The 23,527-nt window shown below is 39.8% G+C and overlaps 1 protein-coding gene across 1 annotated transcript in view; it reads right to left on the minus strand.

Moving 5' to 3' along the window:
- Nucleotides 1–23,527, minus strand: part of FARP1 (FERM, ARH/RhoGEF and pleckstrin domain protein 1) — a 225,755-nt gene that overhangs the window by 59,978 nt on the left and 142,250 nt on the right. The window contains exons 4-10 of the mRNA XM_015587343.2: nt 18,649–18,691; nt 16,183–16,261; nt 9,574–9,671; nt 5,038–5,152; nt 4,023–4,170; nt 1,692–1,787; nt 96–259 (exon numbers count right to left, since the gene is read on the minus strand). Of these exons, the coding sequence (XP_015442829.1) occupies nt 96–259; nt 1,692–1,787; nt 4,023–4,170; nt 5,038–5,152; nt 9,574–9,671; nt 16,183–16,261; nt 18,649–18,691 (743 nt within the window). The remainder of the gene's footprint in view (nt 1–95; nt 260–1,691; nt 1,788–4,022; nt 4,171–5,037; nt 5,153–9,573; nt 9,672–16,182; nt 16,262–18,648; nt 18,692–23,527) is intronic.

Below are 23,527 nucleotides of genomic sequence, written 5' to 3' on the forward strand. Positions count from 1 at the left end.
GTACAGCACAGCAGCTGTGACAGGTAGTAGCAAAAGTTAAGTCTTGGAGAAAATGTTCACATGGCAAATGGAGAGACGTGAAGTAGAATCCTTACCTGAACCGAAACGATGACCCTCGACTAAAGAGAACAGGCTTTGGCTTTGGTTTGGGTTCTTCAAAAAGTCTAAAAAAGGCATGATGTTCAACACAGATTTTCCAGAAGGACTTGCAAAAATCCCGACTGGCCATCAGGAATTCCAAGGTATCCTGGTATGAGCTCTAAAATGAAAAACACCATTTTTATTTTTTTCCCATGACCCACAGACACTGGGCTGAAAAATGAGAAAAGGGACAGAAAACAAATTTGTCCAATAGAATTTCAATTGTGTATTTTATTATAGCATGACCATAAATTCACATATTTAGTAAGATATAGTTATTCATAACGATGAAATGTGGTCATTATTCAACGATTTTCTTGCCCACAGAATTCCTTACAGGAATGAACAGAAAATAGGGGTACTCAGCAGAAGTCAGAATATTTCTTTTGACGGAATTCATAGACAAATTCTGTTTCTTTGGCTTATAGTTCCTTCTTAAAGAAAAAAAATCCAAGTACTGAAATTCTTTTTTGTCTCCTTAAAATAACTGAAACAAATTCTTTTTTTTTCTGTTTTCACCCTCATGGTTCAGGCCAACTTTAAATATTTTCTCTCAAAAAGCATACAGTTCAGGCCTCCAGGTGGCCTCAGGGACCAGAGAGGAACTGAACATTTTTTTTCTGGAGCACAAAAGCATCACTCAACGCTGAAAAATTCATGTCCTTTGATTCTGGAAAGGGGATATGGTAATTTTCTGCTCCCACACTGAATGCTCCCAACTGAAGTGGCCATATTACATAAACAAAAGTTACCACAGTCCTTAACATGCTCTGCGGTTCCAACTCTTTGGGGGACCTTACAGTTCTGGGCAAGTTGTGCTGTAATTCTTTATTGGTAAGTCAGCTTTTTGCAAATGTGAAACGTATTTTCCCATAGAAAACAACTTATGACGGGTGTCTGCTTCTGAGGTCAGGCCATAAAACCCTATTTATTCTATAGTGTAGCTAAACTATAAGCCTAGGCTGCCATTTATCATCTTTATTTCCATGAGAAAAAAACACTCCAAGTTTTGGCTGAGGACACCAGCAATACATCATCTATCTCCTCCATTCCCACTTCCAACAGGCAAAGAAGATGCTGTTCTCTCCTCTCTGACTCAGTCCCAGTGTAAGCGACATCTGGAGGTTCTGTGGGAAGTGGACTTGGTTAGGTCACGAGAATGCACTGTCAGAGGTCTGGGGACAACAGCAGGGATGCGAGAGTTGGGGACTGCTGTAGTGTGAGAAGGGATATGCCTGGAATATGGCAGAATGCTGAATAGGGTCTCGAGGTGGCCCAGAGACTGGAGATACAGCAACTGCACAGCTTAGGTCATTTGTTGGGAGGGGGCTGCCCGTGTTCGCTAGGGAAGTGACCTTCTCCCCAGGAACACACCTGTGCCACCTATCCTTTATCCTCTGTCTACCGAGAGTAGAAGCTGTGTTTGGACTGCTTTAAATTTGGCATGGACCAAGCGTTTGGATCCATCTCTCTGCGCAGACACTCAGGCACGCGAAGACCTGTTGGCCACAGTTTCAGCAGGTCTCCCCTCTTTCCTGGGACCTACTTACATTAGAATCTGGGCGGAGCTTGATGAGAAAGCGCTTCCTCTTGAAGCTCAGCTTCCGCACCTTCGCCCAGTTGAAGGCATTGATTTTTGTGAAACCCTGAGGAGAAAAATATCAGCCAGTGAGCCAGGAAATGCATAATAAGCAACATGGGAGTTGGTGTGCTTTGCTTATGTGGAGCTGCAAGGGGGCTGATGTTCAATGGCTCGGTAAGAATGTCTTTTGCTGGAGAATTCACAAGATCTTTGGCTGTGGGATGATGCCTGTTCAATTCCTGGATCATTATTTCTCACTAATTACATGATTTGGTATTCTAACTAAGTCTGCCTCCAGGGAGAAAGAGCTGGAGAAGAAAACGATAAAGAGAAAGATAAATAAAAAATAAAAACCATGACAACCACCGTAATAATTAACGATCTCTTACAGCATGCCAGGCACTGGCCTAAGGACTTACAGACCCTATCAGACCTTACATAAAAACCCAGCTAGTTGGCTTTCTTATCTTCGTTTCACAGATGTGGAAACTGTAGCATGGATATATTTTAATTTGGCCAAAATCACACAGTTGAACGTGGCAGAATGAGATTCCCAAGCACGTGCCTTTATCAGCAGCTGTTCGCGTCCACAGAAGTGACATCACAGATTAGCAATCACCCATTTGTCCACACTGGTTTGGCTTCAGTGCCTACCCAGCTTCTGACAGCACAAGCAGGACTGAGGAGGGAAGGTCTCACCTTCTCAGCGTCTTCTAGGCCAGAGAACGGTCTCTGGAAAGGAGTCACACAATCTTATCTTTGATAGCCAGGTGAGACGTGGTAGAGAAACAGTGGGGAGTTGCCAGATATCAGCTCCCATCTGTCATCTCAACTGAAAATAGAATTCCTTGAGCCCATCTGAACACCAGGACCATTTATTTAAATTGGTAAGAATGAAGCAATTAGGCACTGACAAGAAGATTAATTCCAAGATAGTCTTTGAACTTGATTGAATTACTGAGCAAGTCTCAATATTTAGATTGTATCAAACACAATCAAAGCAAATTAATTCAATTGGGAGCCACTTCTTTTCCCCCTCTGTGGTTTTCAGAAATGTTTAAAGGTTTTGTTTTGATTTTTGGTAGTACTGAAAACTACTCTTGGTTTGTTGTCGTTTTTCTCTGCAAGGACTCCTAGATTATTTCTGCAGGTCAAAAACTGTTGAGGGATTCACTTCCTTACATACCATGCCACTTTCAACAAGTCATTCCCTACTATCCCATATGGAAACCCAACTTGAACTCCTCTCCTGGGACGTGGCTCTGTGATAATTCGTGTCTGTCATGAACATCCAATGCAAGAGCAGAGAATCACGGGCTATTTTGGTAAAATAATGGGGAAATGTAATCAAATCTCACAGAACTCAAAAAAGTTTTAGGTCATACACATTTATATCGTCAAAACTGGGTAAAATATGACCCTATTTCATGAGAAAGGTAGATGCTTTCTCCACATCCGTTTGAAATCAAAGCACAGATTACCCACTTTTGTTTAAAAGAACAGCCTTGAGAAAATTTTGGGGAGTGGTGATTACATTGTCTTGATTTTACTGATGGTTCCACAGGATATACACACATAAGAACTCATCAAAAGGCACACTTTAGGTATGTGCATTTTATTATATGTCAATAATATGTCAATGAAGTTATAAAGGAAAAGAGAACCATCAATCAATAAACCAGTATAACAGCAGTGTGATTAAGAGAGCACATATTTCTGAGTAAAAAAAATCGTTAAGTAACAGGTAAGATCCAAGTGCAGTGTATGTTTTGCTGTAAAATTACTGCAGTACATAGACATGGCTTTGATAAATTTATGAAACCGCTGTATCTTCTAAGGGCATACTACGCTTTTAAGTAAATCTGAAATCAGAAATAAGCTTAGGAAAGATCCCAATTAGGTTAAAAAAACTCAAATTACATTAAAAAAAAAAGATCACATGAATATCAGGCACAAGTGTGAAAAAGGTTATTTTGGGGTCTAAAATCTTGATCCCATTACACATGTTCTAAGCATAGGTTCATGAAGAGATATAGATTTCTGTGATCCTACAAAGTGAATAAATCAAACAAATCTGTAATTGTGGATTCCTCAACCAGAGCAAGGGTAAATGAAACAGAATCTGGAAGCTGAGTGCCTAGAAAGAAACAGAAGTCCTGAGATGAAGGTAGTTTTTCTCTGTTCATCTAAAAATATATCAGAGGTCTTAGCTTGGACCACCCAACATGGAATCAGCTGAAGGACGAACTCTTCTCTCTCCATCACCCAGGGAACTGAGCTGTGTTTTAAAGGCTCTTACCTGAAACACTAGAATTCCTGTGTTCGCAACAGCCAGGTTGATCTTAGTACCTTCCCTGTCCTTAGCCGGGTGCAACCGGATCCCATACATCTCCAGTCTACGGGCAATCTCCAGGAGATGGAAATCCGATTCTGCTGGTGTTTGTCCACTGACGAAACAAAATTAAAGAAAAAGGCCAGGAGATTTGAATTCCCTGTGTCTATTAATTTGAGATTAAGCAGCTTCTCTTGGGAAATAAACAGGCATTTCATCACAAATAATGGCGCTACCCGATCAGATGACACCTAACCTCCCATTCATTGTAACCCCAAGTCGAGCATCTAGAACAAAAACTCTATTGCTTGTGTAACATAAAACCCTAAAAGTCTATTTCAAACTTGGCCAATATTTTTGAATCTCAAAGAGTTTCCTCTAAGGTCATATAAAAGCAAAACACCATTGTGTTAAAACAAGTTTTTAGTCACTTACAATAAACCTAAACTTGTAAGCAAAGTTTGAGGCACCACTCTTTCATACTATCGCCAGGACTCACGTGCCTGCCTTAAAAAAAAAAAGGGGGGGGGGCGCTGAGAATCCTTTGAAAGTGTTTTACTAATCAAAACAAAAAACCAAAGTAGACATGGTACAAAGGTTCTAGATTTTCACAATATTCTTACTCTGTCCCTACTTTACCTCATTCCTTTCCCAATTTCTTGTTAATTGGTCTTATACCCTCCCTTTTATTCCAAAGCATTGGGTGTCCTAAAACTCCAGCACTACCTCTGGCTTCACAGTAAGGCAAGCAAGGGGCCTGGAGCTCTGGTTTGAGTGGGTAACATGCATTTCTGACAGTCCAGAATGAGTAACAACAGCCCCGTGAGCCTCTGTGCTCTTCGCCCTTGCCCTTTGCATAGTTCTTCCCAGTAGCTGCTGTGTATGTATGCACGGTAGTCTGTGTGTGTGTGTGTACCCATGCATGTCGGAAGGAGAGAGAAACAGCTCAATGGAAACAGAGGAAGCAGTGAATAAGACTTACATGTGGTTATGGTGAAATTCCACAATTTTGTCTTCTAGAGCATCTTGCTGAGGTATGTACTTATTTTTTGCTAAGTGCTCTCTGTCCGATGCTTCATCAAAATCCCCAATCTCGGCTACAAAGAGAGAGAGAAAAGAAAAACCAGCCACGGATGATTAATACTCCACAATCTGTTATATTCCCAGTGGATATTCTCCAGCTAGTAAATCGGAAGCGAGCTGACAACATAAGGCGATCCCAGCTGGTAGGTATCATAAGAGACAGACGTCAGAAAGAAGATGTGGATGCGAAGACATATCTAACAATTGTGCCAATGTAAGATAATTGTTTCCACTCTTTCTCATCTCTAACGGTTGGAAATAAAACTTCGGAATCATCCATCTTTTGACATTCAAGTTCCTGGTTTGTTCTTTCCTCCCCACCCAAATAGGGGACACTTCTGTTCTAGGCAGTAATTCTACACATGTGGTTTATGACCCATGACTTCCAAATAAGCCCCCAAATTTCAAAACTTTATGAAATCCACTTCTGAAACTCTTAGATTATTGTAAATCCCAAACACTTTATCATGTAGAGAAAAGAGTATTATAAATAGGTGTAAATATACATAATCTAATTTGGGTAAAAACTTAACATTTATTAAATTTCTTGTAGTCCTGTTGTTGGAAGTGACTGGTCAGACAAATTCTTATAAGTTTTTCATTTACAAGAAATAGGATGTTTATTTTTCCCATGTAACCTCAACATAGTCCCCAAATTGCTAGAATCTGGAACTTTAAAGGACAGAACTTTAAAATAATAACTGTACCTTGACAACAACAGCTCCAGCTCAGTTTACACCAGATTAATACCTCTGGGACAGCATGCTTTTTCCTTTGTACCATATAGTCTGTATAACAAGCTTAATACAAAGTAGGCTAATGAGCAGAGCCTAGATGTTTTGACCTATCTTTCACGTGAAGCAACTTCTCACACTTTAGCCAATGGCCCTCCAGTAACCCTGTAGGATATGGCCTATACGCTGCCGTAAGTCTCACCCACTGAGAATATTTGCTCTGCACAAAACAGTGCCAACTCACCTGGCATCAGCTGGGCCACTGTAAAAATTAATCAACTCACTTCCTGCTGCTGTGACAGACCAACAACACTGTTGTTTCCTAAATGACTTTTCTGGACGAATTTCCCCCTCCCTAAATAGGGTAAAACTGCTATCCTCCATCACGGAAAACAGCACAGAGTGGGGGGACCGCTCTGTCCATATTGCCATCTTCCCTGGTTGCCTCGATGACAGCAGCACTGACTTTTCTGCAATTCCTTTTATCTGGCCTCAGGAAAGTATAGTGCATTCACATTATTCACAGTAATCATGTTCTATGAAGTTCCCATGAACATTGAATTAGCAAATACTAAACTATTGTTCCTAGGGGAAATACAGGGTCATGTGAGACTCTTGAAATAACGTTTTTGTCAACTGACCTTGTTTTATGTGTGTTTCTGTTAAAAGACATCATATCTTATACATGTTGTTGATTCGTTAACATTGAACTCATGCCTGAACAACGCTTATTTAACACACACATTTTTTTTCTCCATAAGACATATCACAGCCTTCTCGTACTTAGGAACACTAGGCAGCAATTCAACACTACACTTGGGGACCATTTTAAACAGAGAATCACAAATAAAAAGCACAACAATGCGCACAGTGTGGCACTAAATAGACCACAAAAAAGCACGCTTGTTTATAACATGAGAGCTGAAACAAGAAGGCAGAGCATCGCTCTATTCAACCTCGGGCGGGAATGTGTGCGTGGGGAGACTCAAATTTTTCACCGTCTCGTGTATGTCTGCAAATGACATGAAAACACTACAAGTATTGATTAGGGGGCTATAAATTTTATAGAGTAGGTGAATTTGCAAATACAGAATCTGAATAATGAAGACTGACTGCATGTGGGGGACTCAACTAAATCCTAAATTTCTTGTGAATTTTAAGTTTGGGCTTCTTAACTCACACGAATTTTATAACACACTCCATAATTCAATATAATAAAAGAGTTAAGAATTATAGCTTTTCCTTTGGCATCAGGGTCAATATACCTCATTGTTTTGTTTTGGTTTTTTTCCTAAGTCATTTGCCTTTCATGGCCCACCTAAAATGCATTGGACATATATAACTATGAAATTCATTTTCACCCCACATGTTCTCTTCTTTGAATATGTAAACAGGCTTTTCCTTATGTTTGGAGACTTCGAAAACTGACAAATATTCAAGACATGACAATATTTTTAAATATTTTATGCCAAGATGTTATATTAGCTTATGCATACACTAAATTCCATAGCAGTCTACTCACAGCAAAAAAAAAAAAAAAAAAAAAGAAGGACCAACAACAACCCCAAACCCGTGGTTTTACTAAGTGAAATCTCACGAGGATTTGCTTAGACAAACCTGTTTTTCTATGTATAATCTTCGGAGTGGAGACACGCACAACTTGAAAATGTAGCTCTGCAATGCCCCCAAGCTACCCAAGAAAATTAAAAGTTACAGGGGATATATTAGGCCAGTGACAGAGGATCAAATGAAAAAAAATACAGACGATCTGAAAGACAACTCCATGAATTCAAATAAAAGGGAGAAAATTTTTGAAAAATTCCGATTGCATATACGGATACACATGAGATGAACATACAGCTCACCAGAGATAATTTTCCGTCAACATTAATATAGCTTCTGCAAAAGGGAGATGAGTTGACCCCACATATCTTCTGGATAATGTAAATAATTATCCGTAATTTAAATCAACACACTATTCACGGAGGATTCTATGAAATTCTTCCTTCCATGACTGAATGCATGGGATGCTTAAAAATGCAGAAATGGGGCTTTATAAATATCAGAAGATTATAAAAATATTGTGTCTCTTACCACTGTACATCAAGCAGTATGCAAATAGCAGGAATACTTTTGAATCTATCTGGAAAACTCAAGGTTCTCAGGGGATTTTGAGCCCCTTGTTGGTGTCTGGGGAAGAGGGGCCTATCAGACAGAGCACATGGAGTGCCAGTGAACCTCCACTTCCCATATGTGCAAGTGAGATTTACTATATTAATAGACTTTAAAAAGGAAGAAACATAGAAGAAGAGATGCAAGTCTAAATGGCATCAGGAATATTCAAGTAAAGTTTCTTTCCCGCTTACAGAAAAACCTAGTAGTAACTTCACATTTTATGAAGTTACTATTCCGATAAGGAAGCTTCGTTTAAAAATTTCCCATTGTTTGGAAAGAGAGGGTTGCAGGTGAGTGAGGATAAAGAAAGGAGAATATGTTTCGTGAACACCTAATGTGTACGGGGTATTTATGCTATCGTTTAATGTTCACGGCCTTATGAAAAGATTTTATTATTTTCATGTTCCAAAAGAAATACAGGTGGGGGGTTGTAGTAACAGACTGGGGTCAGCAATCAACTACTAGAAATCAAGTCTGCCTGAGTCAAAGCCCTCTTCTCGCTACTATCTTTATATGAAGAGGGAAGACCAAACACAGAAAAGGCAAAAATTATGTAATTTTGTGCAAACACTTCTTCATTTGTACAATAGGGATAATAACAGTACTGATCTCATGGAGTTACTGTACACAGTGCTGGAACATTATAAGGTTTGATAAGGGATACCTATTTTTTGTTTTTTTCTCATATAATTTTTTCAAACTGATAAGAAAACATCCATCTGCTAAGTCTGATGGATATTCAATAATGCCTATATACAAAAAAAAAAAAAAGGGATAAGCATGGTCTATAGAAAGAACTTATCCATGTTAGACTAATGTAATTTGTTGACTACCAGGAGTAACACTTACAACCTTTCAGAAATTTTGTTAACTGGGAAGTTATCTGAATGAGAGGCAGGTGGTCTACACACGTAATTACTCTCCCAAAACATAATGTGTATATTCCATTTCAAGTAACTTCTGCCTTGGCCAGGAGGGAAAAAATGCTCAGTTGGGTTATCGGTAAGCCTTAGAATGAGCACAATCTAATTCGACCTCTGTCTAGACTAAGAAAGCGATAATATTTCGTTTCAAGCATCACTAAGATTCAGTCCAATTTCATGTGTTCTGAACTCTAGAGAGCAGAGTACAAGAAGTGAAATCTTTGACAGTTTTATGTCTTACAGCTAATGCGCCATATTCAGTGATGAGTATTAAGTCTAAGAACAGGACAGAGCATGTTTAGTCTTCTTGGCCACCATCCCTCTAAGCTTCTCCTTTGAGACAACTGAGAAATCAACAATTGCGCTCATCCTTGAAAAGGGCAGACAAACACCAGAACAAAGAATTCCTGGGTCAGTGTTTTAAAGACATGCGTATTAAATAAAATAAGGAATACTGTTTTCCACCCTTAAGCATTCAGTTAACAGCAAAAGAATATAAAAACATTATTATTGTTGTTTTTAGTGGATGTGATTTTCTGTCCAATCAATCAGATCATTGTGTTATTTCCAACATAATTCCTAAAGGAAACCAACAGAACTTACATTGTACAATGTGTGAGATCAAGAGAGCAGCGCTGGTGTCATTACACGTCAGCCTGCCTTGTGCCAGGTCCTGCTTCACCTGCAGAGCAAACAGGTACCTGCGAACACAGAGAGAGATGGTCATCATGCACGTAGAGATGGCTGACGTGCAAAGCGGGCAGGGAAGATCAGCACCTAAGTCAGTCCAGCTTCTCACCCCTGGCAACCTGTCCACCTATCAGGACCTAAGGAAAGTATATAAACCAAGGAAAAAAAGTCTGCGAGGCTGGAACGAATCCCTGGTGCCACTGACTGTTTCGTAAATACTCACCCCTTCTTAAAGGGGCCAGGAGACGTTTGTTGTCAGCTTTTCAAACAATGAACGAAACGTTTCATTTTCCATAGAGAGATATAGTGATAAAAACAGGAGACTCTATCTTACCATCCTATATATTTTTTCAGGGTAGAGCAAACATTTTTTAGTATTTTTGACATAGATAAGTCAAATATACTAAAAAATGGCTTTATGGCTCAGGCAATAAAAATGGTTGATTATGGTTAGTAAATGCTTTGCCAATAGAATCAGTGAGACAAGGGTGTCTTTTTTTGTGGTGTAATATTCATTTAGATACTTCTGAAAACCTTAGCTCTCAGATGTGGAAAAATCAATTTATTTTAAAATTCTTTTCTTTATGTCGTAGGCTAAAGCAAGTAAACACTTGGCGAAAAAGAGATATTTATATATCCAAGAAATGAAGTAAAAACAGTGTGATGTTAAAATTGATTGGAAAATATCAATATGAACTCATACATTTTTACAATGATATTTACTACTTTTGCTCACTGCCTAGAAGCCGTCTCCCCTCAGAAGCAACTCTTAGCAACCAGATTCTGGCTCTCATACAATTATCCATTGGAAAGACACAGTGATGGGTCCTTGGAGAAATGGTAGATTCCAGATGTGGGGTAGAGAAAGGTATAAAGTGAGCCTGGAATATCTAGTTATGCCAGAAAGCAAGGCAGCTTTCAAAAGTAAATGCATTGTATTAAAAGAGATACATCTTGAAGGGGTATCCACTGGCCAAAGTGGCAACAACTTGATTGAGTAGCAATAAGAATGACTAAAGTGAATTAAAACACATGGAATTAATGAAAATTCAAGGGTTCATATAATACTCAGAAAAAGAGAAAACAGGAAAAACTGTACCACCAATTTGAGGAGGCTATAAAGCAATTCTTTTTTCAAAAATTGGTAACCTGAGGCAAAAAATTGGGCATGTAATCTGCATCTCCAGTAGGAAGGGTTTTCAGGATATACAGACAGTCCAAGTGGATGAAGCAAAGTTTTACTTTACGAAAGAATGCCAGCTAATAACGTAGCAGCAATAATGGATTAGAAGATCTTCATTCTATCACCTCTAAAGGAATTATTGACTCTGGTAAGGATTGTTAATTGGTATAAAAACCATTTAGAAAATTGGACATTTTCACAAAGTAACATGACCTTAATTCATAATGGAAAGAATGTCACCACTCTAATGATCAATCTTAGCATCATTAATGAAATAGGAAGCATACAACATCACTTATGATGGATTCTAGCCAACAATGTTTAACTTGTGTCTGTCAAGTCTTTAGAACTAATTTCTAGTTTTCAGGAAATACAGAGGATAGAGGAATAAGCAAAACAGCACCACAAGAAAGCAATCAGACAAATTCAGGAGGTAGGATATTTTGTAGTATAACTGGTCCAGTTTCTCCACTAAGATGGTACCTTGAGGAAAAAAATAAGGAGGGGCTCTGGTAGGCTAAAAGAAGTCAAAAGCACATTATGACCAGATACAATATGTGGTCCTACAGTGAATTCATTTTAGAATAAGCAGACATAAATGATGTCTGGGGGATAAATGGGGAAATTTGAATAGGGCCAGAGTATTAGATGAGATAAAAACTACATATATATGCATAGAAAAAAATCAGAAAGGATGTCAGACTGATGTGTTAACAAATTTTAATCTCTGGGCAATAGGAATACAGTATTCTTACCTGGTTGTCTTGTTTTTTACCTGTATAACCTAACTTTCTACACTGTACACTTACTACTTTTATAATAAAGAAAGGTTATTTTTTAATAATTAAAAAAAAGGGCTTTAACAAGACCAACAAGAGGTTTTCATAAGAATTAAATAATACATGGAAAGCACAGTGACTAGAATAAAAACATTCAATAAATGTTAGTAATACTTTTAATAAAAGAAAAATTAATCCCCTTTACGTCATTTAGAAAATTCCATTATTAAGAACTAAAAAACAAGGGGTAATTCTGTAACCATAAAAAAAAAAACCCAAACACTAAAAGAAAACAAAACACCCACAGATTTAACAGTTGATAACAGCTGACCTTTATCCAACTCCTTAATGTTTATTCTTGTTCTCATGTTCATTTTCTCTCTCTCTCCCTCTCTCTTCTCTCTCAAGTCAAAAGGAAGAAAAGCAGAGAATATAAAATAACTGAAACGTCAATATAAAGGTTTATACAGGAAGAGGCAGTATAAACCATCTTTATGCATCAGGCAGTGGTTATTGTCTTTTGAACCCTACGCTTTTTAAAGGCATTAAATTCTTATCTATGTGGTTAATTATAAAAATAAAGAGGAGGCTTTATATTTTAGAAGCATTACATTCTGACTATTATATCATCTGCCAGTTCAGACATGGGGTCCTGTGTTCACAGGAAAGAATTCATGGTCAGTGTCTGACAGACTGTGGTGACAGTCTCACATGGGCTGTGAAGTGGCATCGGGTTCTGAAAGCTCACACATTTAAAGGGCAGGTGCCATGCTGAAGACTGCAGGAGGAGCCTGTCACCCCTAACTATGCTGACTCTTCCTGTTCTAAGGCCCTTGTAATACGAGAAAGACATTCCTTCCTAATGACGGCTGGAAGCTGAGTGCTCTGGCTGCACTGCTATCTTCAGAGATTCAGCAACACCTTTTGTCCTAGAAACTGAATTCCAAATTCAGTTTAAATCAAATTCACAAGAGCTAAAGGCTAAGTCGTACTCAGCAGGCACTAAATAAAATTAAATCGGTAAACATGAAGAAAACACAAAGCACTCAAAAGGGAATCGATTCTCCTTGACAGAAGGGTGGACGAGAGGAGGGAGACAATGGTGAGGCTAATCAGAAGTGGGGAGGTAGGTAGGGTTAAGCGGGGGTCAAATATTTGGTGGTGGAAAGAAATTTAAATTTCAGTGGTGAACACACAATGTAATATACATATGATGTATTATCGAATTGTACATTTGAAACCTATTCGGTTTAATTAACCAATGTCGCTCCAATAATTTTAAAAAATGGGCTCTTGCTTTTGGAGACTGCAAGAGTTGCAAATCACATCAATCAGATGCCTTGCTTTATACATGTCTACTTAAATTTTTTTCACTTGGGAGGTTTGAATCTTCCTTATTCAGTGTAATGTACAAGTTCTCTGCCAGCCTAAGGACACACACCTCAGTAGGCCTTGCATAGCAGCAGGTTCCAATACGGTCTCCGCACCGATAACAACGCAGCCAAGTAGAAACTGAATTTGATTGAAGATGGGATTCCCAGAGAGAAGTGTCCCTAAACTCATCAGCACAAGAAAAGTGACCCAGAGCTCCACAATAAGAAAGCCTGGTAACTTCCTTTCTGAAGAGCCCTCTCTAAGCTTTTGAAATCTGCACCTAAGAGTCAGTGCTTTTTTCCTTCTAGACACTGTCAACAGGACAGAGGTGTACCGAAAGTGCAGTTCAATAAATAGACAGGAATTCAGCTACTTGTTTAACACCTAAGTGCAATTTAATCTTCCTTCTATATAAATGGGAAGCTGAAAGCTATTCTCAGAGGCCCAGAGTATTAAATACGGGGCCAGAATCACTTATAGTCTGCTGAACTGGAGGCCTGTTTCTGTCTAACTTTGTCCACACATCTCTCGCCTAAGCAAGGTCCACGTAGAGCTTCTCCCAACTCTTCCCTCTCTCGCCATTTGCTATAGAAAAGTGCCTGGAATCTCAATGGTCACATCATAAATTTTTGCTTATACAGGGATCTGAGAGCGTGGGAGTCAATACATTGGATCTGGGAGGTCCCCTTCATGTTATATCTTGTGATGACAAAGTGGAAAGCGATAGTGAGCTTCTAATTTTCATACCAATTTTATTCATCCTTGAGCCAAAAGAATACTCTCTTCAGAACAGATTTTTTAAATGGCAGTTAACACTGGGAGCCAGAAAACAAAGACAACACAAACTTAAACCTGCTGCATCCAGCTGAGCTTGTGCAACATGAAAGATTTATCAGATCAGAGCAGCTGGCAACACACCAGACACACTCGCCTTGAGGGTAACGAGTTGTATGGAATTTTATAACGAGGACCAGAATGGTAGAAAATTACAAACCTCTAGAAACAACGAGCTATAAAAACTGAAAAGGTGCAAAACTTACTACAAAGTAGAATAGGAAGAAAAAGCAGGGGTGAGGGGAGGACTTAGGCCACCAACTTCCTAAGCAGGATAGAGGCCCAGGGAGATGCAGGAGGAAAAAGCACACTGCTGACCAACAGCTGGATTCGCCTTTAGATTTATTTCAATATTCTGAGCTTGAAGCAATGCGTGTTCCCACGACAGGAAGAGCAGCCCCAGAAACAGAGACAGTGGCCTCAGTAATGACACCCAAGAAGACTCCACCATCGTCAGCCCCTCCATCTTGAGCAGCTGTGTAGCAGCTCCAGCTGCATCTCCTCTACGCTAAGAGTCCTGGCAACCTGTACACAGTTCCCAGAAGGCTGATGGCTTCTGCAGTTCCTGGCCACCTCTAACTGCTCCGTTGATTTGAGGATTGTAAATGGAGGTTAAAACCAGTGGTGACTTGTTCAGAAAACAAAAAGCCATGAGAAAAGCCTTCACTTCTCCCTGGAACTCCACTTGTATACCTAATACCCTTCTTGATGCATCCACGTGATGTCTAGTAGGTATCTCAAATGCAGCATTGTAGAATCCAACTCTTGACTTTCTACCCCTCTGTCCATTCTCATTTCAGTCATCACTAATACCATCCACCCAGTTGCTTCAGCCAAATCTAAGCATCCCCTCTACTTCTTCCCCCAGTCTCCATCCCCAGCCCATCACCAAGACAGAGCGACCCTACCTTCAGCACATATTCCAAATGCAACCACGTTTCACCTTTGCCACTCCTACCGCCTCCTCTGCTGCCATCGTCTTGGCCTGGATGACTGCAATCACTTCCTCACTGGATTCTCTGCTGTCATCCTCCCCACAGCACCCACAAGGCAGCCAGTCTTTCAACACTACGGGCCTCTGTTCCACTCCATTGAACTTCGCCCTCAACGTTCCTGCCAAGCCAGCTCCCTTCTAGGTATCTGACATCTGCAGCTTGTTCCTGCCTTGGACATGCCTAACTGTGCCTTCAACCCGAATAGCTCTTCCTCTGAAAACGACCAACAGATCTCCGTCATTTCTTCAGAGAGGCACCCCAGACTGACCAATCTAAAGTTGTCACCCAGTCCCTTCTATCACATGATCCTACTTCATTTAACCATCTAAAGAGCACTTACAATCATTACCTGATATTCTTGCTTATTTAATTGTTTTGTCTCTTCCCATAAAAGTCAGGCTTGTCTTTTCATCACTATATTCTCAGTGCCAATGCTTGCACACAGTGTATACTTCATAAATAACTGCTAACTGAATGTCTTCATCCCTTTGATAAATGACGGTCAACCACTCAAGATATTGTGCTCTGCATCAGGGATGAGAGTATGAGACAACGTGATAGCCTTGGTCTTAAACAGCTATAGCTTGAAAGGCATGTGTGGCAAGAATTTGGCTGGTCAGACTAGTGTTCTCACAGGGTACTCTTGAAAGGGGGGTATTTTACTTTCATGTGTTCCCAATGGGCTCTGTTCTCTTTTAGAATACCACGTGTCTTGCTGCAAATTATAAAATAAGTAGCAGTAGTGATGATGATGATGGTTATTATTCATAGTGTCCCTACTGGGTTCCAGCTATTCTGTGTGTAATAATGCTTATCCTCAAAACCACCCTGGCCAAGCAAGCATTATAGTCACATTGACACAGGAGAATTAAGAGAGGTGCAGAGAGAACAAATAACTGGTCAGTCCACAGCCACCAAAGCCATGCCTGAACTGATGCTCATGCTTCTCCCACGTGGCCACGATGTCAAAGAAACTGACCACCAGTTCATGTCTACCTACCTATGGCGGACAAAGAGAAACCTGAGTTAACATCTTGGTTTCACAGAAGAGATTCACGTCCCCAAACTACCTTGTGATGTGATAGGTAAGAGGGAAAATATGACGGTAACAGGTTGTAAGTCCAGTTCACTTTGTATCATAGCCTTAAGGAAACCAGGCTTCGGGGAAAATGTGGTACTTTCTTTCCCCCCAAGTTTGTAAGCATAACTGGGAGAGAGAGGGTTAAACTGTTAAGCACAGAGCAGATGCTGGTCAAGTAAACACTGTGAAAATGTTTAATCAATCGACTCAGAACATTAACTTTCTCTTCTCCTCAATACCCCATAGCAATAAATACTCAGCTTCCAAACCACTAACCTTGTGAGTTCCTCTTGCAGTTGTGTGTGGTCAGGTGGAAAGAATTTCACCACAAACTTAACAACAACATGCTTTGGCCCTAAGGAAGAAGAAGACGAAAAAAGCAGTAAAGCATTAATTGATTTATGTTTCAAATACAATTAAAGAAAAAGACTTTCTGGGGTATATTATATACCAAATAATGAGTCTCATTCCAAGCTGCCAAGAGTACACCTGCCAATGCCCAAGTCACCAAACAACTGGTCAAGTTCAATTACTAAATCGCACTTTTATATTGTGGGGAAACAGGTAACTATTACATTGAGGTACTAAACTTCTTCTCTGGAGACTTCAATTGTACTCAGGTTTAAAAGGCATTTCTCCTCAAAAATTTGTCTAATTAGCTGCTTTAATCCAAATACAGGTTTTAAATCATTTTATAAGGAGATAATATAAATCAGGCATGCAATTTATTATTTTTAACTGTCTACAAGGTACAACTGCTAATGTGTTCATCAAATGTGTATGTAGCGCCCATGTGTCAGGTCTCTCCTGAGCTCTGGAGAGAAAACATCAAGTAGATGTGGCCCTGCCCCTGCCACAGTCATCCAAAGCCTTTTAAGTGTCTTATAAACCATCTTATTGATGAGTTCAGACAAAATCAGGAAGCAGATCTGGGAGGGGGTGGGCACAAAGAGACTGTGAAGGAGATGGATAACTTTTATTTTCAGAGTTAAAACAGAACAAATAGATTATAAAATAATAATTTAGAACCTGAGTCAGTTTGTTTTTATGTATACACTACAATATAAGAGCCATCTTACAGGGTCTGCCATTTGAAATGATAGCAATGAGTTTATGTTCTATGAAATGTAAGGCACTTTAACGAAATCCCAATTTTAGTAAGTCATATAAAAGCAGAAAAATGTCTTTTTGCTCCGCCTTTCACCATCATAAAGATAGATGTTGTATGATAACTTCTATGCTAACACATTCGAGTTTTGTTTTTTTTTAAATGATATACAAGGCAAAGATGTCAGTGATTGACACAAAATTAGGAGGATGAAAAGAAGACACAGAACTATTGAGGCCAAGAAAAGCTGGGCTTTTTAAATCACTAAAAATTAACAAAAACCCTTGCATATCAATTCTGGGTCACAAAATAACATCAGCAAAATGAAGAAGATGGAAAGGCCGTGCTATTTTCTCTCAGCAGTTTTCACAGACAGGGATTACATAAAGGTGCTCAGATCCTTAGAAAACCTGAAGTAGATGCTAGTGCTAAATAAAAATGATGGCTTTGTCACACGTGGCTAGTCACAGCACATGGAGATGAAAAGGAGAACCCAGCGCTGGACCAATAGCGACAGATTCTCTTCAGTCTGCATTTGGTAACCTCCTAAGAGATTTCTTTCCACCATTAGCAGTTCCCATCACTAGTCTCTGTGGGGACAAATGCCCTCATTCTAGACTTACATACTATCTCCACTCATTAGGCCTGGGGGCTTCTCTCAGCAATGAGTCCCCCCACCTGTCACTTGGTCTCTGACCAACCACCCGGTAAATGTTAAATAAACAATAGCTGTTTCATTTTCAGCATCAATAATTGCTTAATTTAAATGACAGATCAATGCCAATTTCAACTGCATAAGGGCCATACAGACACTGTGGGTGCGTTTAGTGCATCCACATGAAGTGGTATAAGTGGCCCTGTGGGTTTTTTTAATCAGACATAAAAGCGACCCCAAGAGATATTGTGTGCTTCATGCTCAGCTAAAGAAATGCAGTTTTGTTGCCATTCTCAGACACTGCCTAGTCTCTGGCTGCAGTGAGGAACTATCTAGGATGACTGTGAGAACAGAGCTTGGCTCGGAACTTTGCCTCACAGCAGAGAGGGAAGGAGGTCTAGTGTCGAGGTGCGATGAGGAGAGAGAGAAAAACCAAGTGTTCTCTTTCCTTCCTCCTCTCCTAGATCCCCCTTAATCCAGCACATGGCCTACATGTAAGCCAGACTCCCTTCAGTTCTGCTTGCCATTCAGAAACACACACACACACACACTTTTAAGCACCTTATTTTTCCAAACCACACTTGCATTCTGATTTCACAGGCTTTGAAAAGGCAGGACAGAAAACCTTACACCAATTTTATGAATAAATGGCTCCACCTTTCCCCTTCAAAAGTGACAGCAAGAAACACCGACAGAGACAAGCTCAATTATTCTGGAGCTTAATGGCATGCTTTAGCTGTTAATCAAAATGATATTTGACTTTCCAAGCAAGATTTTGATTACCAAATTGTTCTATGTTAAAATTACAGAACATACATTTTAATAGTACATGGATTAGTGGATGATGAAAAGCAATCATGGGGTAAAAAAAGAATTTGTATCACTAAGTGCTTGACGCCACAGGGCCGACAATATCTAGACGAAGAAAATGTCTGGCTTTATATTTAACATCACTGTTAAACATACAGCATATACTTACTTCTAATTTGCTTGACAATAGGTTTTAAGAGATCCAGCCACACCTATAAAGGAAAAAAGAACACACTGAGACACAAATTCTCAATGAAAGTGTAACTATTTTTAGACTTTATTTGGAGTTGTTTAAAATAAAAATGTTTTTGAGTACTTGAGGCATCTGTTCCTTTTTTATAAAGAATGCCATGTCTTACATCATCTATCACTTATAGAACAGATCTAAATTTGCTATTATCATCACTGAGTTCAACATTAAAATTTCTCCCGGACTCAAATAGTTAATTAAGAAGTTTTCAACTCTCGTTTGTACTTATATCATAGTTAGCTACTCAGCAAATATTAATGAATGACTGCTTGTCTGGCTATATGCTGAGTGAAAAATGCATGCTCCTTTATGAAACAAAATGCATGTATGTGTACCTACATACAGACAGGACATCTTTGAGGGATATGGAAAGAGAATGAATATTTATAGAATGCCACCTCTGCACCAGGCCCTATCCATAAGCTATTTACTTCTCAAGGTCAGAGAGAAATCTGAGACTTGCAGAGGCTCAATAATTTGTCCCAGGTCTGTCAACTCCAGAGTGGCAGAGAGAGGAATGAAATCGGGCCTGCCCAACATCTAAGTCCAGACTCTTTTCACACATGTGCTCATTTGTATGCAGTTTGAATGGCAAAATTTAGAGAGAGAGAGAGTGTACGGGAAAGCACGCGAGTGAGCTGCTGACCTTATTAATACAGTGCTAAGTTAACCATATTATCCCATTTTACAAACGTTTTTCTTTAAACTCTCCTTGAACTTCTGGTCATTGAAAGGGTTGTACTGAAGCTCGTATTTCCATGTATGGCAAAATAAGGTTAATGTGCTTAATGTAAAGATGGCTTTGTAAGTAAATATAAAAAAGAGAACACCCCCAAACTAAGTAAAGAGCAACAGGTAATTGACAAAGAAAAATGGTTAATGGGAAAATGTTCAAATTCCAAAGTAATGTGCACTACGAATGCAAATTTAAATAACCAAATACCATTTTCACCCATTAAATTTGCATCTAGATATGCCTGCATATACGTGTATATTTGTATTTTATAACACCCAAAGCTGGTAGGGGTGCTGGGAAATGCCCCCTGTCTTACTCTATTGGTGGATGTGTAAACTGGCACAACATTTCTGGAGACTAATTAGGGAATAATTATCTAAAACCTAAAAAAATGTTCCTATATATAGTCTTTCACCCAGTAATTCAATTTTGGGAAATTATACATTTATACATAAAAAAGATTTATGCACAAAGAATGCTAATCACATTTTAACTGTGAAAAATTTTTATAATAATCTAAATTAAATGAATGAATGAATAGATAGTCTATACCTCTATGACACATTACCATGCAAACATTAAAAATTATGTTCTTGATAAATACTTAAGAATGAGGGAAAATGTGTTTGGGAGGTTGGAAGAGGGGTGACTTCCTGTGTTCCGCCTTTTATATTATCCAACTTCTGTTAAATGAGCACTAAGAATTCTCATAATAAAAAAGAACTAAAAACTTAAGTTTCTACCTATTCAGGTTAAACTTCCCCCATCAACTTTTCAAATAAGTAATGTTTTATAATGAAACTCATTTCTGTATGTCCCATTCTATACCATTCTCCTGTAAGAGGAAAAAAATAATGGCATTAGTTGACTTAGGATCATCTCCATTGTCCTACTGATAAAATTCAACCTTAAAATGAGAAAGAATAATCATTCAAAATAGCAACTATCATTTGCAAGATATATTAGTTTCCTCCTAAGAATCCTAAAAGATGGACGACGTGGCAAATGCATCTCCATTTGATAGGAAAACTGAGATTCAAAGACCAGATGCCCAAAGTTGGAACTTAAACCCTGTTCTTCAAACTCATTTATTAATTCAACAAAATATTACTGTATCCCTCTGCTAGGCTCTGGGAATCCAATGATGAGAAAACCAATCATGGTCCCTGCTTCATGGAGCTTATGGTCTAGTGAGGAAGATGGACAAAAAAAAAAAATCCTCATAACAAAACTGAAGAAGCACCTGAGATGAATGTACGATGAGAACTGAGTCCCAGAGGACTCTGAGAGGTCTGATCCAAAAAATGAACATGTCCCTGAACGTGACATTGTGCTGAGATCTGAAAGGAAAGAGAGTAAGAACAGATGAAGACACACAGTAAAAACGCCTGCCTAGATGCCTCAAATGAAGGGAAACCAACATGGCTATGGAGCAAGGCTGATGAGTCAGGAGCGGGTCAGACCCCACCAAGGCTATGCTAAGATTCTTCATCCTTATCCTAAGAACAACGTAAAGAGTTTAAGCATGAAGCTGATACGACCAAACGTGAACTTTAAAAAGATTAGTCTGGCAGTGTGAGAAGAGATCAAGGGGGGCTGGAATAGAAGCAGGTTGCCTGTTGCAATTGTCCAGGCAAGAGGATAGTATTTTGGACCAGGAGAGCAGAAGAGCTGGAGAAAAGTGGGTGGATTTAAGAAAATTTTAAGAGGTAAAGTCCAATGTGGTTTACTGACAGACTGGATATGGTGGCTGAGGGAGGGGATAATGACCAGAATGACACCAAGATCTCTGGCGTGAGCATCCACACAAGTGCCGGTGCCATTCACAGAGACAGGGAGCACTGGAAGAAGGCTAGGATGGAAGGGGTCGAGACACTTAGATGTTATGAGTGCTCTAGGATTTCATGAGGAACGGATAGTGTGGAAATGTTGGCACACACTCATCCAGAGCTCAGAGAAGGGTAGGGGATCTCACATTTAGAAGTCGCCACCACCTTGACTCCATGAAGGATAAGATGCCCTGGTAGAGTCCACAAAATGAAATGCATGAGCACTGACTGATGATGCCTCCAACACAGGGTAAGCCAGGCTGGACCAGATGAGGACAGAAGTAAAATAAGGCTAGATTTGTGTCATGGCAGCCATGGGAAGATGGCATCTCCAAAAGGAAGAATATCAAGAAGTGCTGAAAGGTCACATAAAATGAGAACTAGAGTATCTGCTGGTCTGCTGACTGAGTGATGGGTCTGAAAGTCTGGTGGGCAGTGAAGAAGCAGGTAGGACACAGGGCTTTTTCAAGAAGCGTGGCTATGAAGGAGAAGACAAGAGACTCGGAGTGTAGGGGTGAGGGATCAAATAAGGGTACTGTTTACTCGCTCATTTTTAACAGGAAAACCCTGGTTGCTTTGAAAAAGGAGAAGGATTGAGAATATGAGCAAGAAGGGATAACCAATGTCCTAAGGGACATGAAATGATCTGAGAAGATAGCTCTAAAACACAGGGCAACAGCTTGAGAGAGAAAGAAGAGCTACCCCGTCAGGGGAGATAGAAAGACAGGCTAATGACAAATGTAAGTAAGTTTACATTTGAGTTGGGAGGATAAGAAAGTTCCTTTTTGATGCCTTCTGTTTCCCCTGTTAAATCTGAGGGTTGGAGGATTGAGGCAAGTGGAGAAAATTCAAAATCGTTATGTTGCATGGGATATTGAGTTAACTAGCGAATTCTAGTGGGATTCCCCACAGCTGCGGAGCGCCCACTCACGAACCTGCTGTCCTCTGCTCTTTCGGCCTCCATGGCCACCCCAGGACAATTGTTTCTGAGATCTTTCACCACTGCCAGCTCCGCCACAGAACCTGCCTAAACTGCAAACCACTCAGGACAAAACAACTATGCTCTGGCAATGTCGTTGCCAATTTTATGAATTGTTTTAAAACATCGCTCTTCTGTTTTTGGCATTTCTGTGGAAAGCATCAAATACAAGCACCAATTTGAGCCAACTGAGCATGTGGTTTTAGAACATGTAGGTCTGTGAACATCATACAAGCCTGAATTAGCTCGTCAGTAGAGCTCTGCAGCAATAATGCTGCAGGGCACTGATCACACGTCACAGCTGAACTGGCCTGGGTGAGGATGTGGGGCCTGTGAGAACCTCTCCATTTTCCAGTTGGACTGATATCTGCAAAGCTGAAAGAAAAGGTCTTGCACACACAGGACTTAAACTACTATAAATGGATAAGCCAGAAGGAGGTCATCTCATTCCAAGAAGAAAAATAAGTTGCTGTTTGATTACAATTAAAGCATTCAAGTTTGAGATACAGGGAGAGCTATCAGGAAGCATTTGAACTAGATCAGATCATCTTAGACAAATCATTTGTTAATTCAACCTAAGCAGAACAGAAACAAGTTCCAGATGAATGAAAAAGGCAACAACAGCACCATAATCTTTCGTTCTCTGCCGACTGCTAACGATCTCTAGAGGGAAGCAACTATAATAAAGTATCCCTTACCCTACACTCACCCCTTCGGCCAAGCCACATGTCCCTGTTCTCTCCAAAACCATGCTGTTGGTTTCCAGCACACACCTACACATCCACATTACCTGACTGTCGCTAAGGGGTTTGGTTAAAATGAATGGACTTGTAGACATGTCATTCCCAGTCAGTAGAGCTCACCGAATCAAGACACTTCCCATGCTGGGATGTGAAGGCCTAGACTGAGTTTGCTGGGGCTGTCATGGCAAAGTACCATAGACGAGGTAGGTATGGACAACCGAGACTTATTTCCTCACAGTTCTGGAGGCTTGAGGTGTTGCAGGCTTGGTTTCTCCTAAGGCCTCTCTCCTTGGCTTGCAGCTGGCCACCTCCTGGCTGTGTCTCCACATGATCGTCCCGCTGTGTACACATGGCCCTGCTGTTTCTCAGGTATCTCCAAATTTCCTCTCCTTAAAATGATTCCAGTCAGACTGGATTAGATCCTACTCTAATGGGCTCATTTTAACTCAATCACCTCTTTAAAGGCCTTATCTTCAAGTACAGTCACATCCTGGGGTACTGGGTATTAGAG

The sequence above is a fragment of the Pteropus alecto genome, unplaced genomic scaffold (genome assembly GCF_000325575.1).
Source record: "Pteropus alecto unplaced genomic scaffold, ASM32557v1 scaffold13, whole genome shotgun sequence".
Lineage (NCBI taxonomy): Eukaryota > Metazoa > Chordata > Mammalia > Chiroptera > Pteropodidae > Pteropus > Pteropus alecto.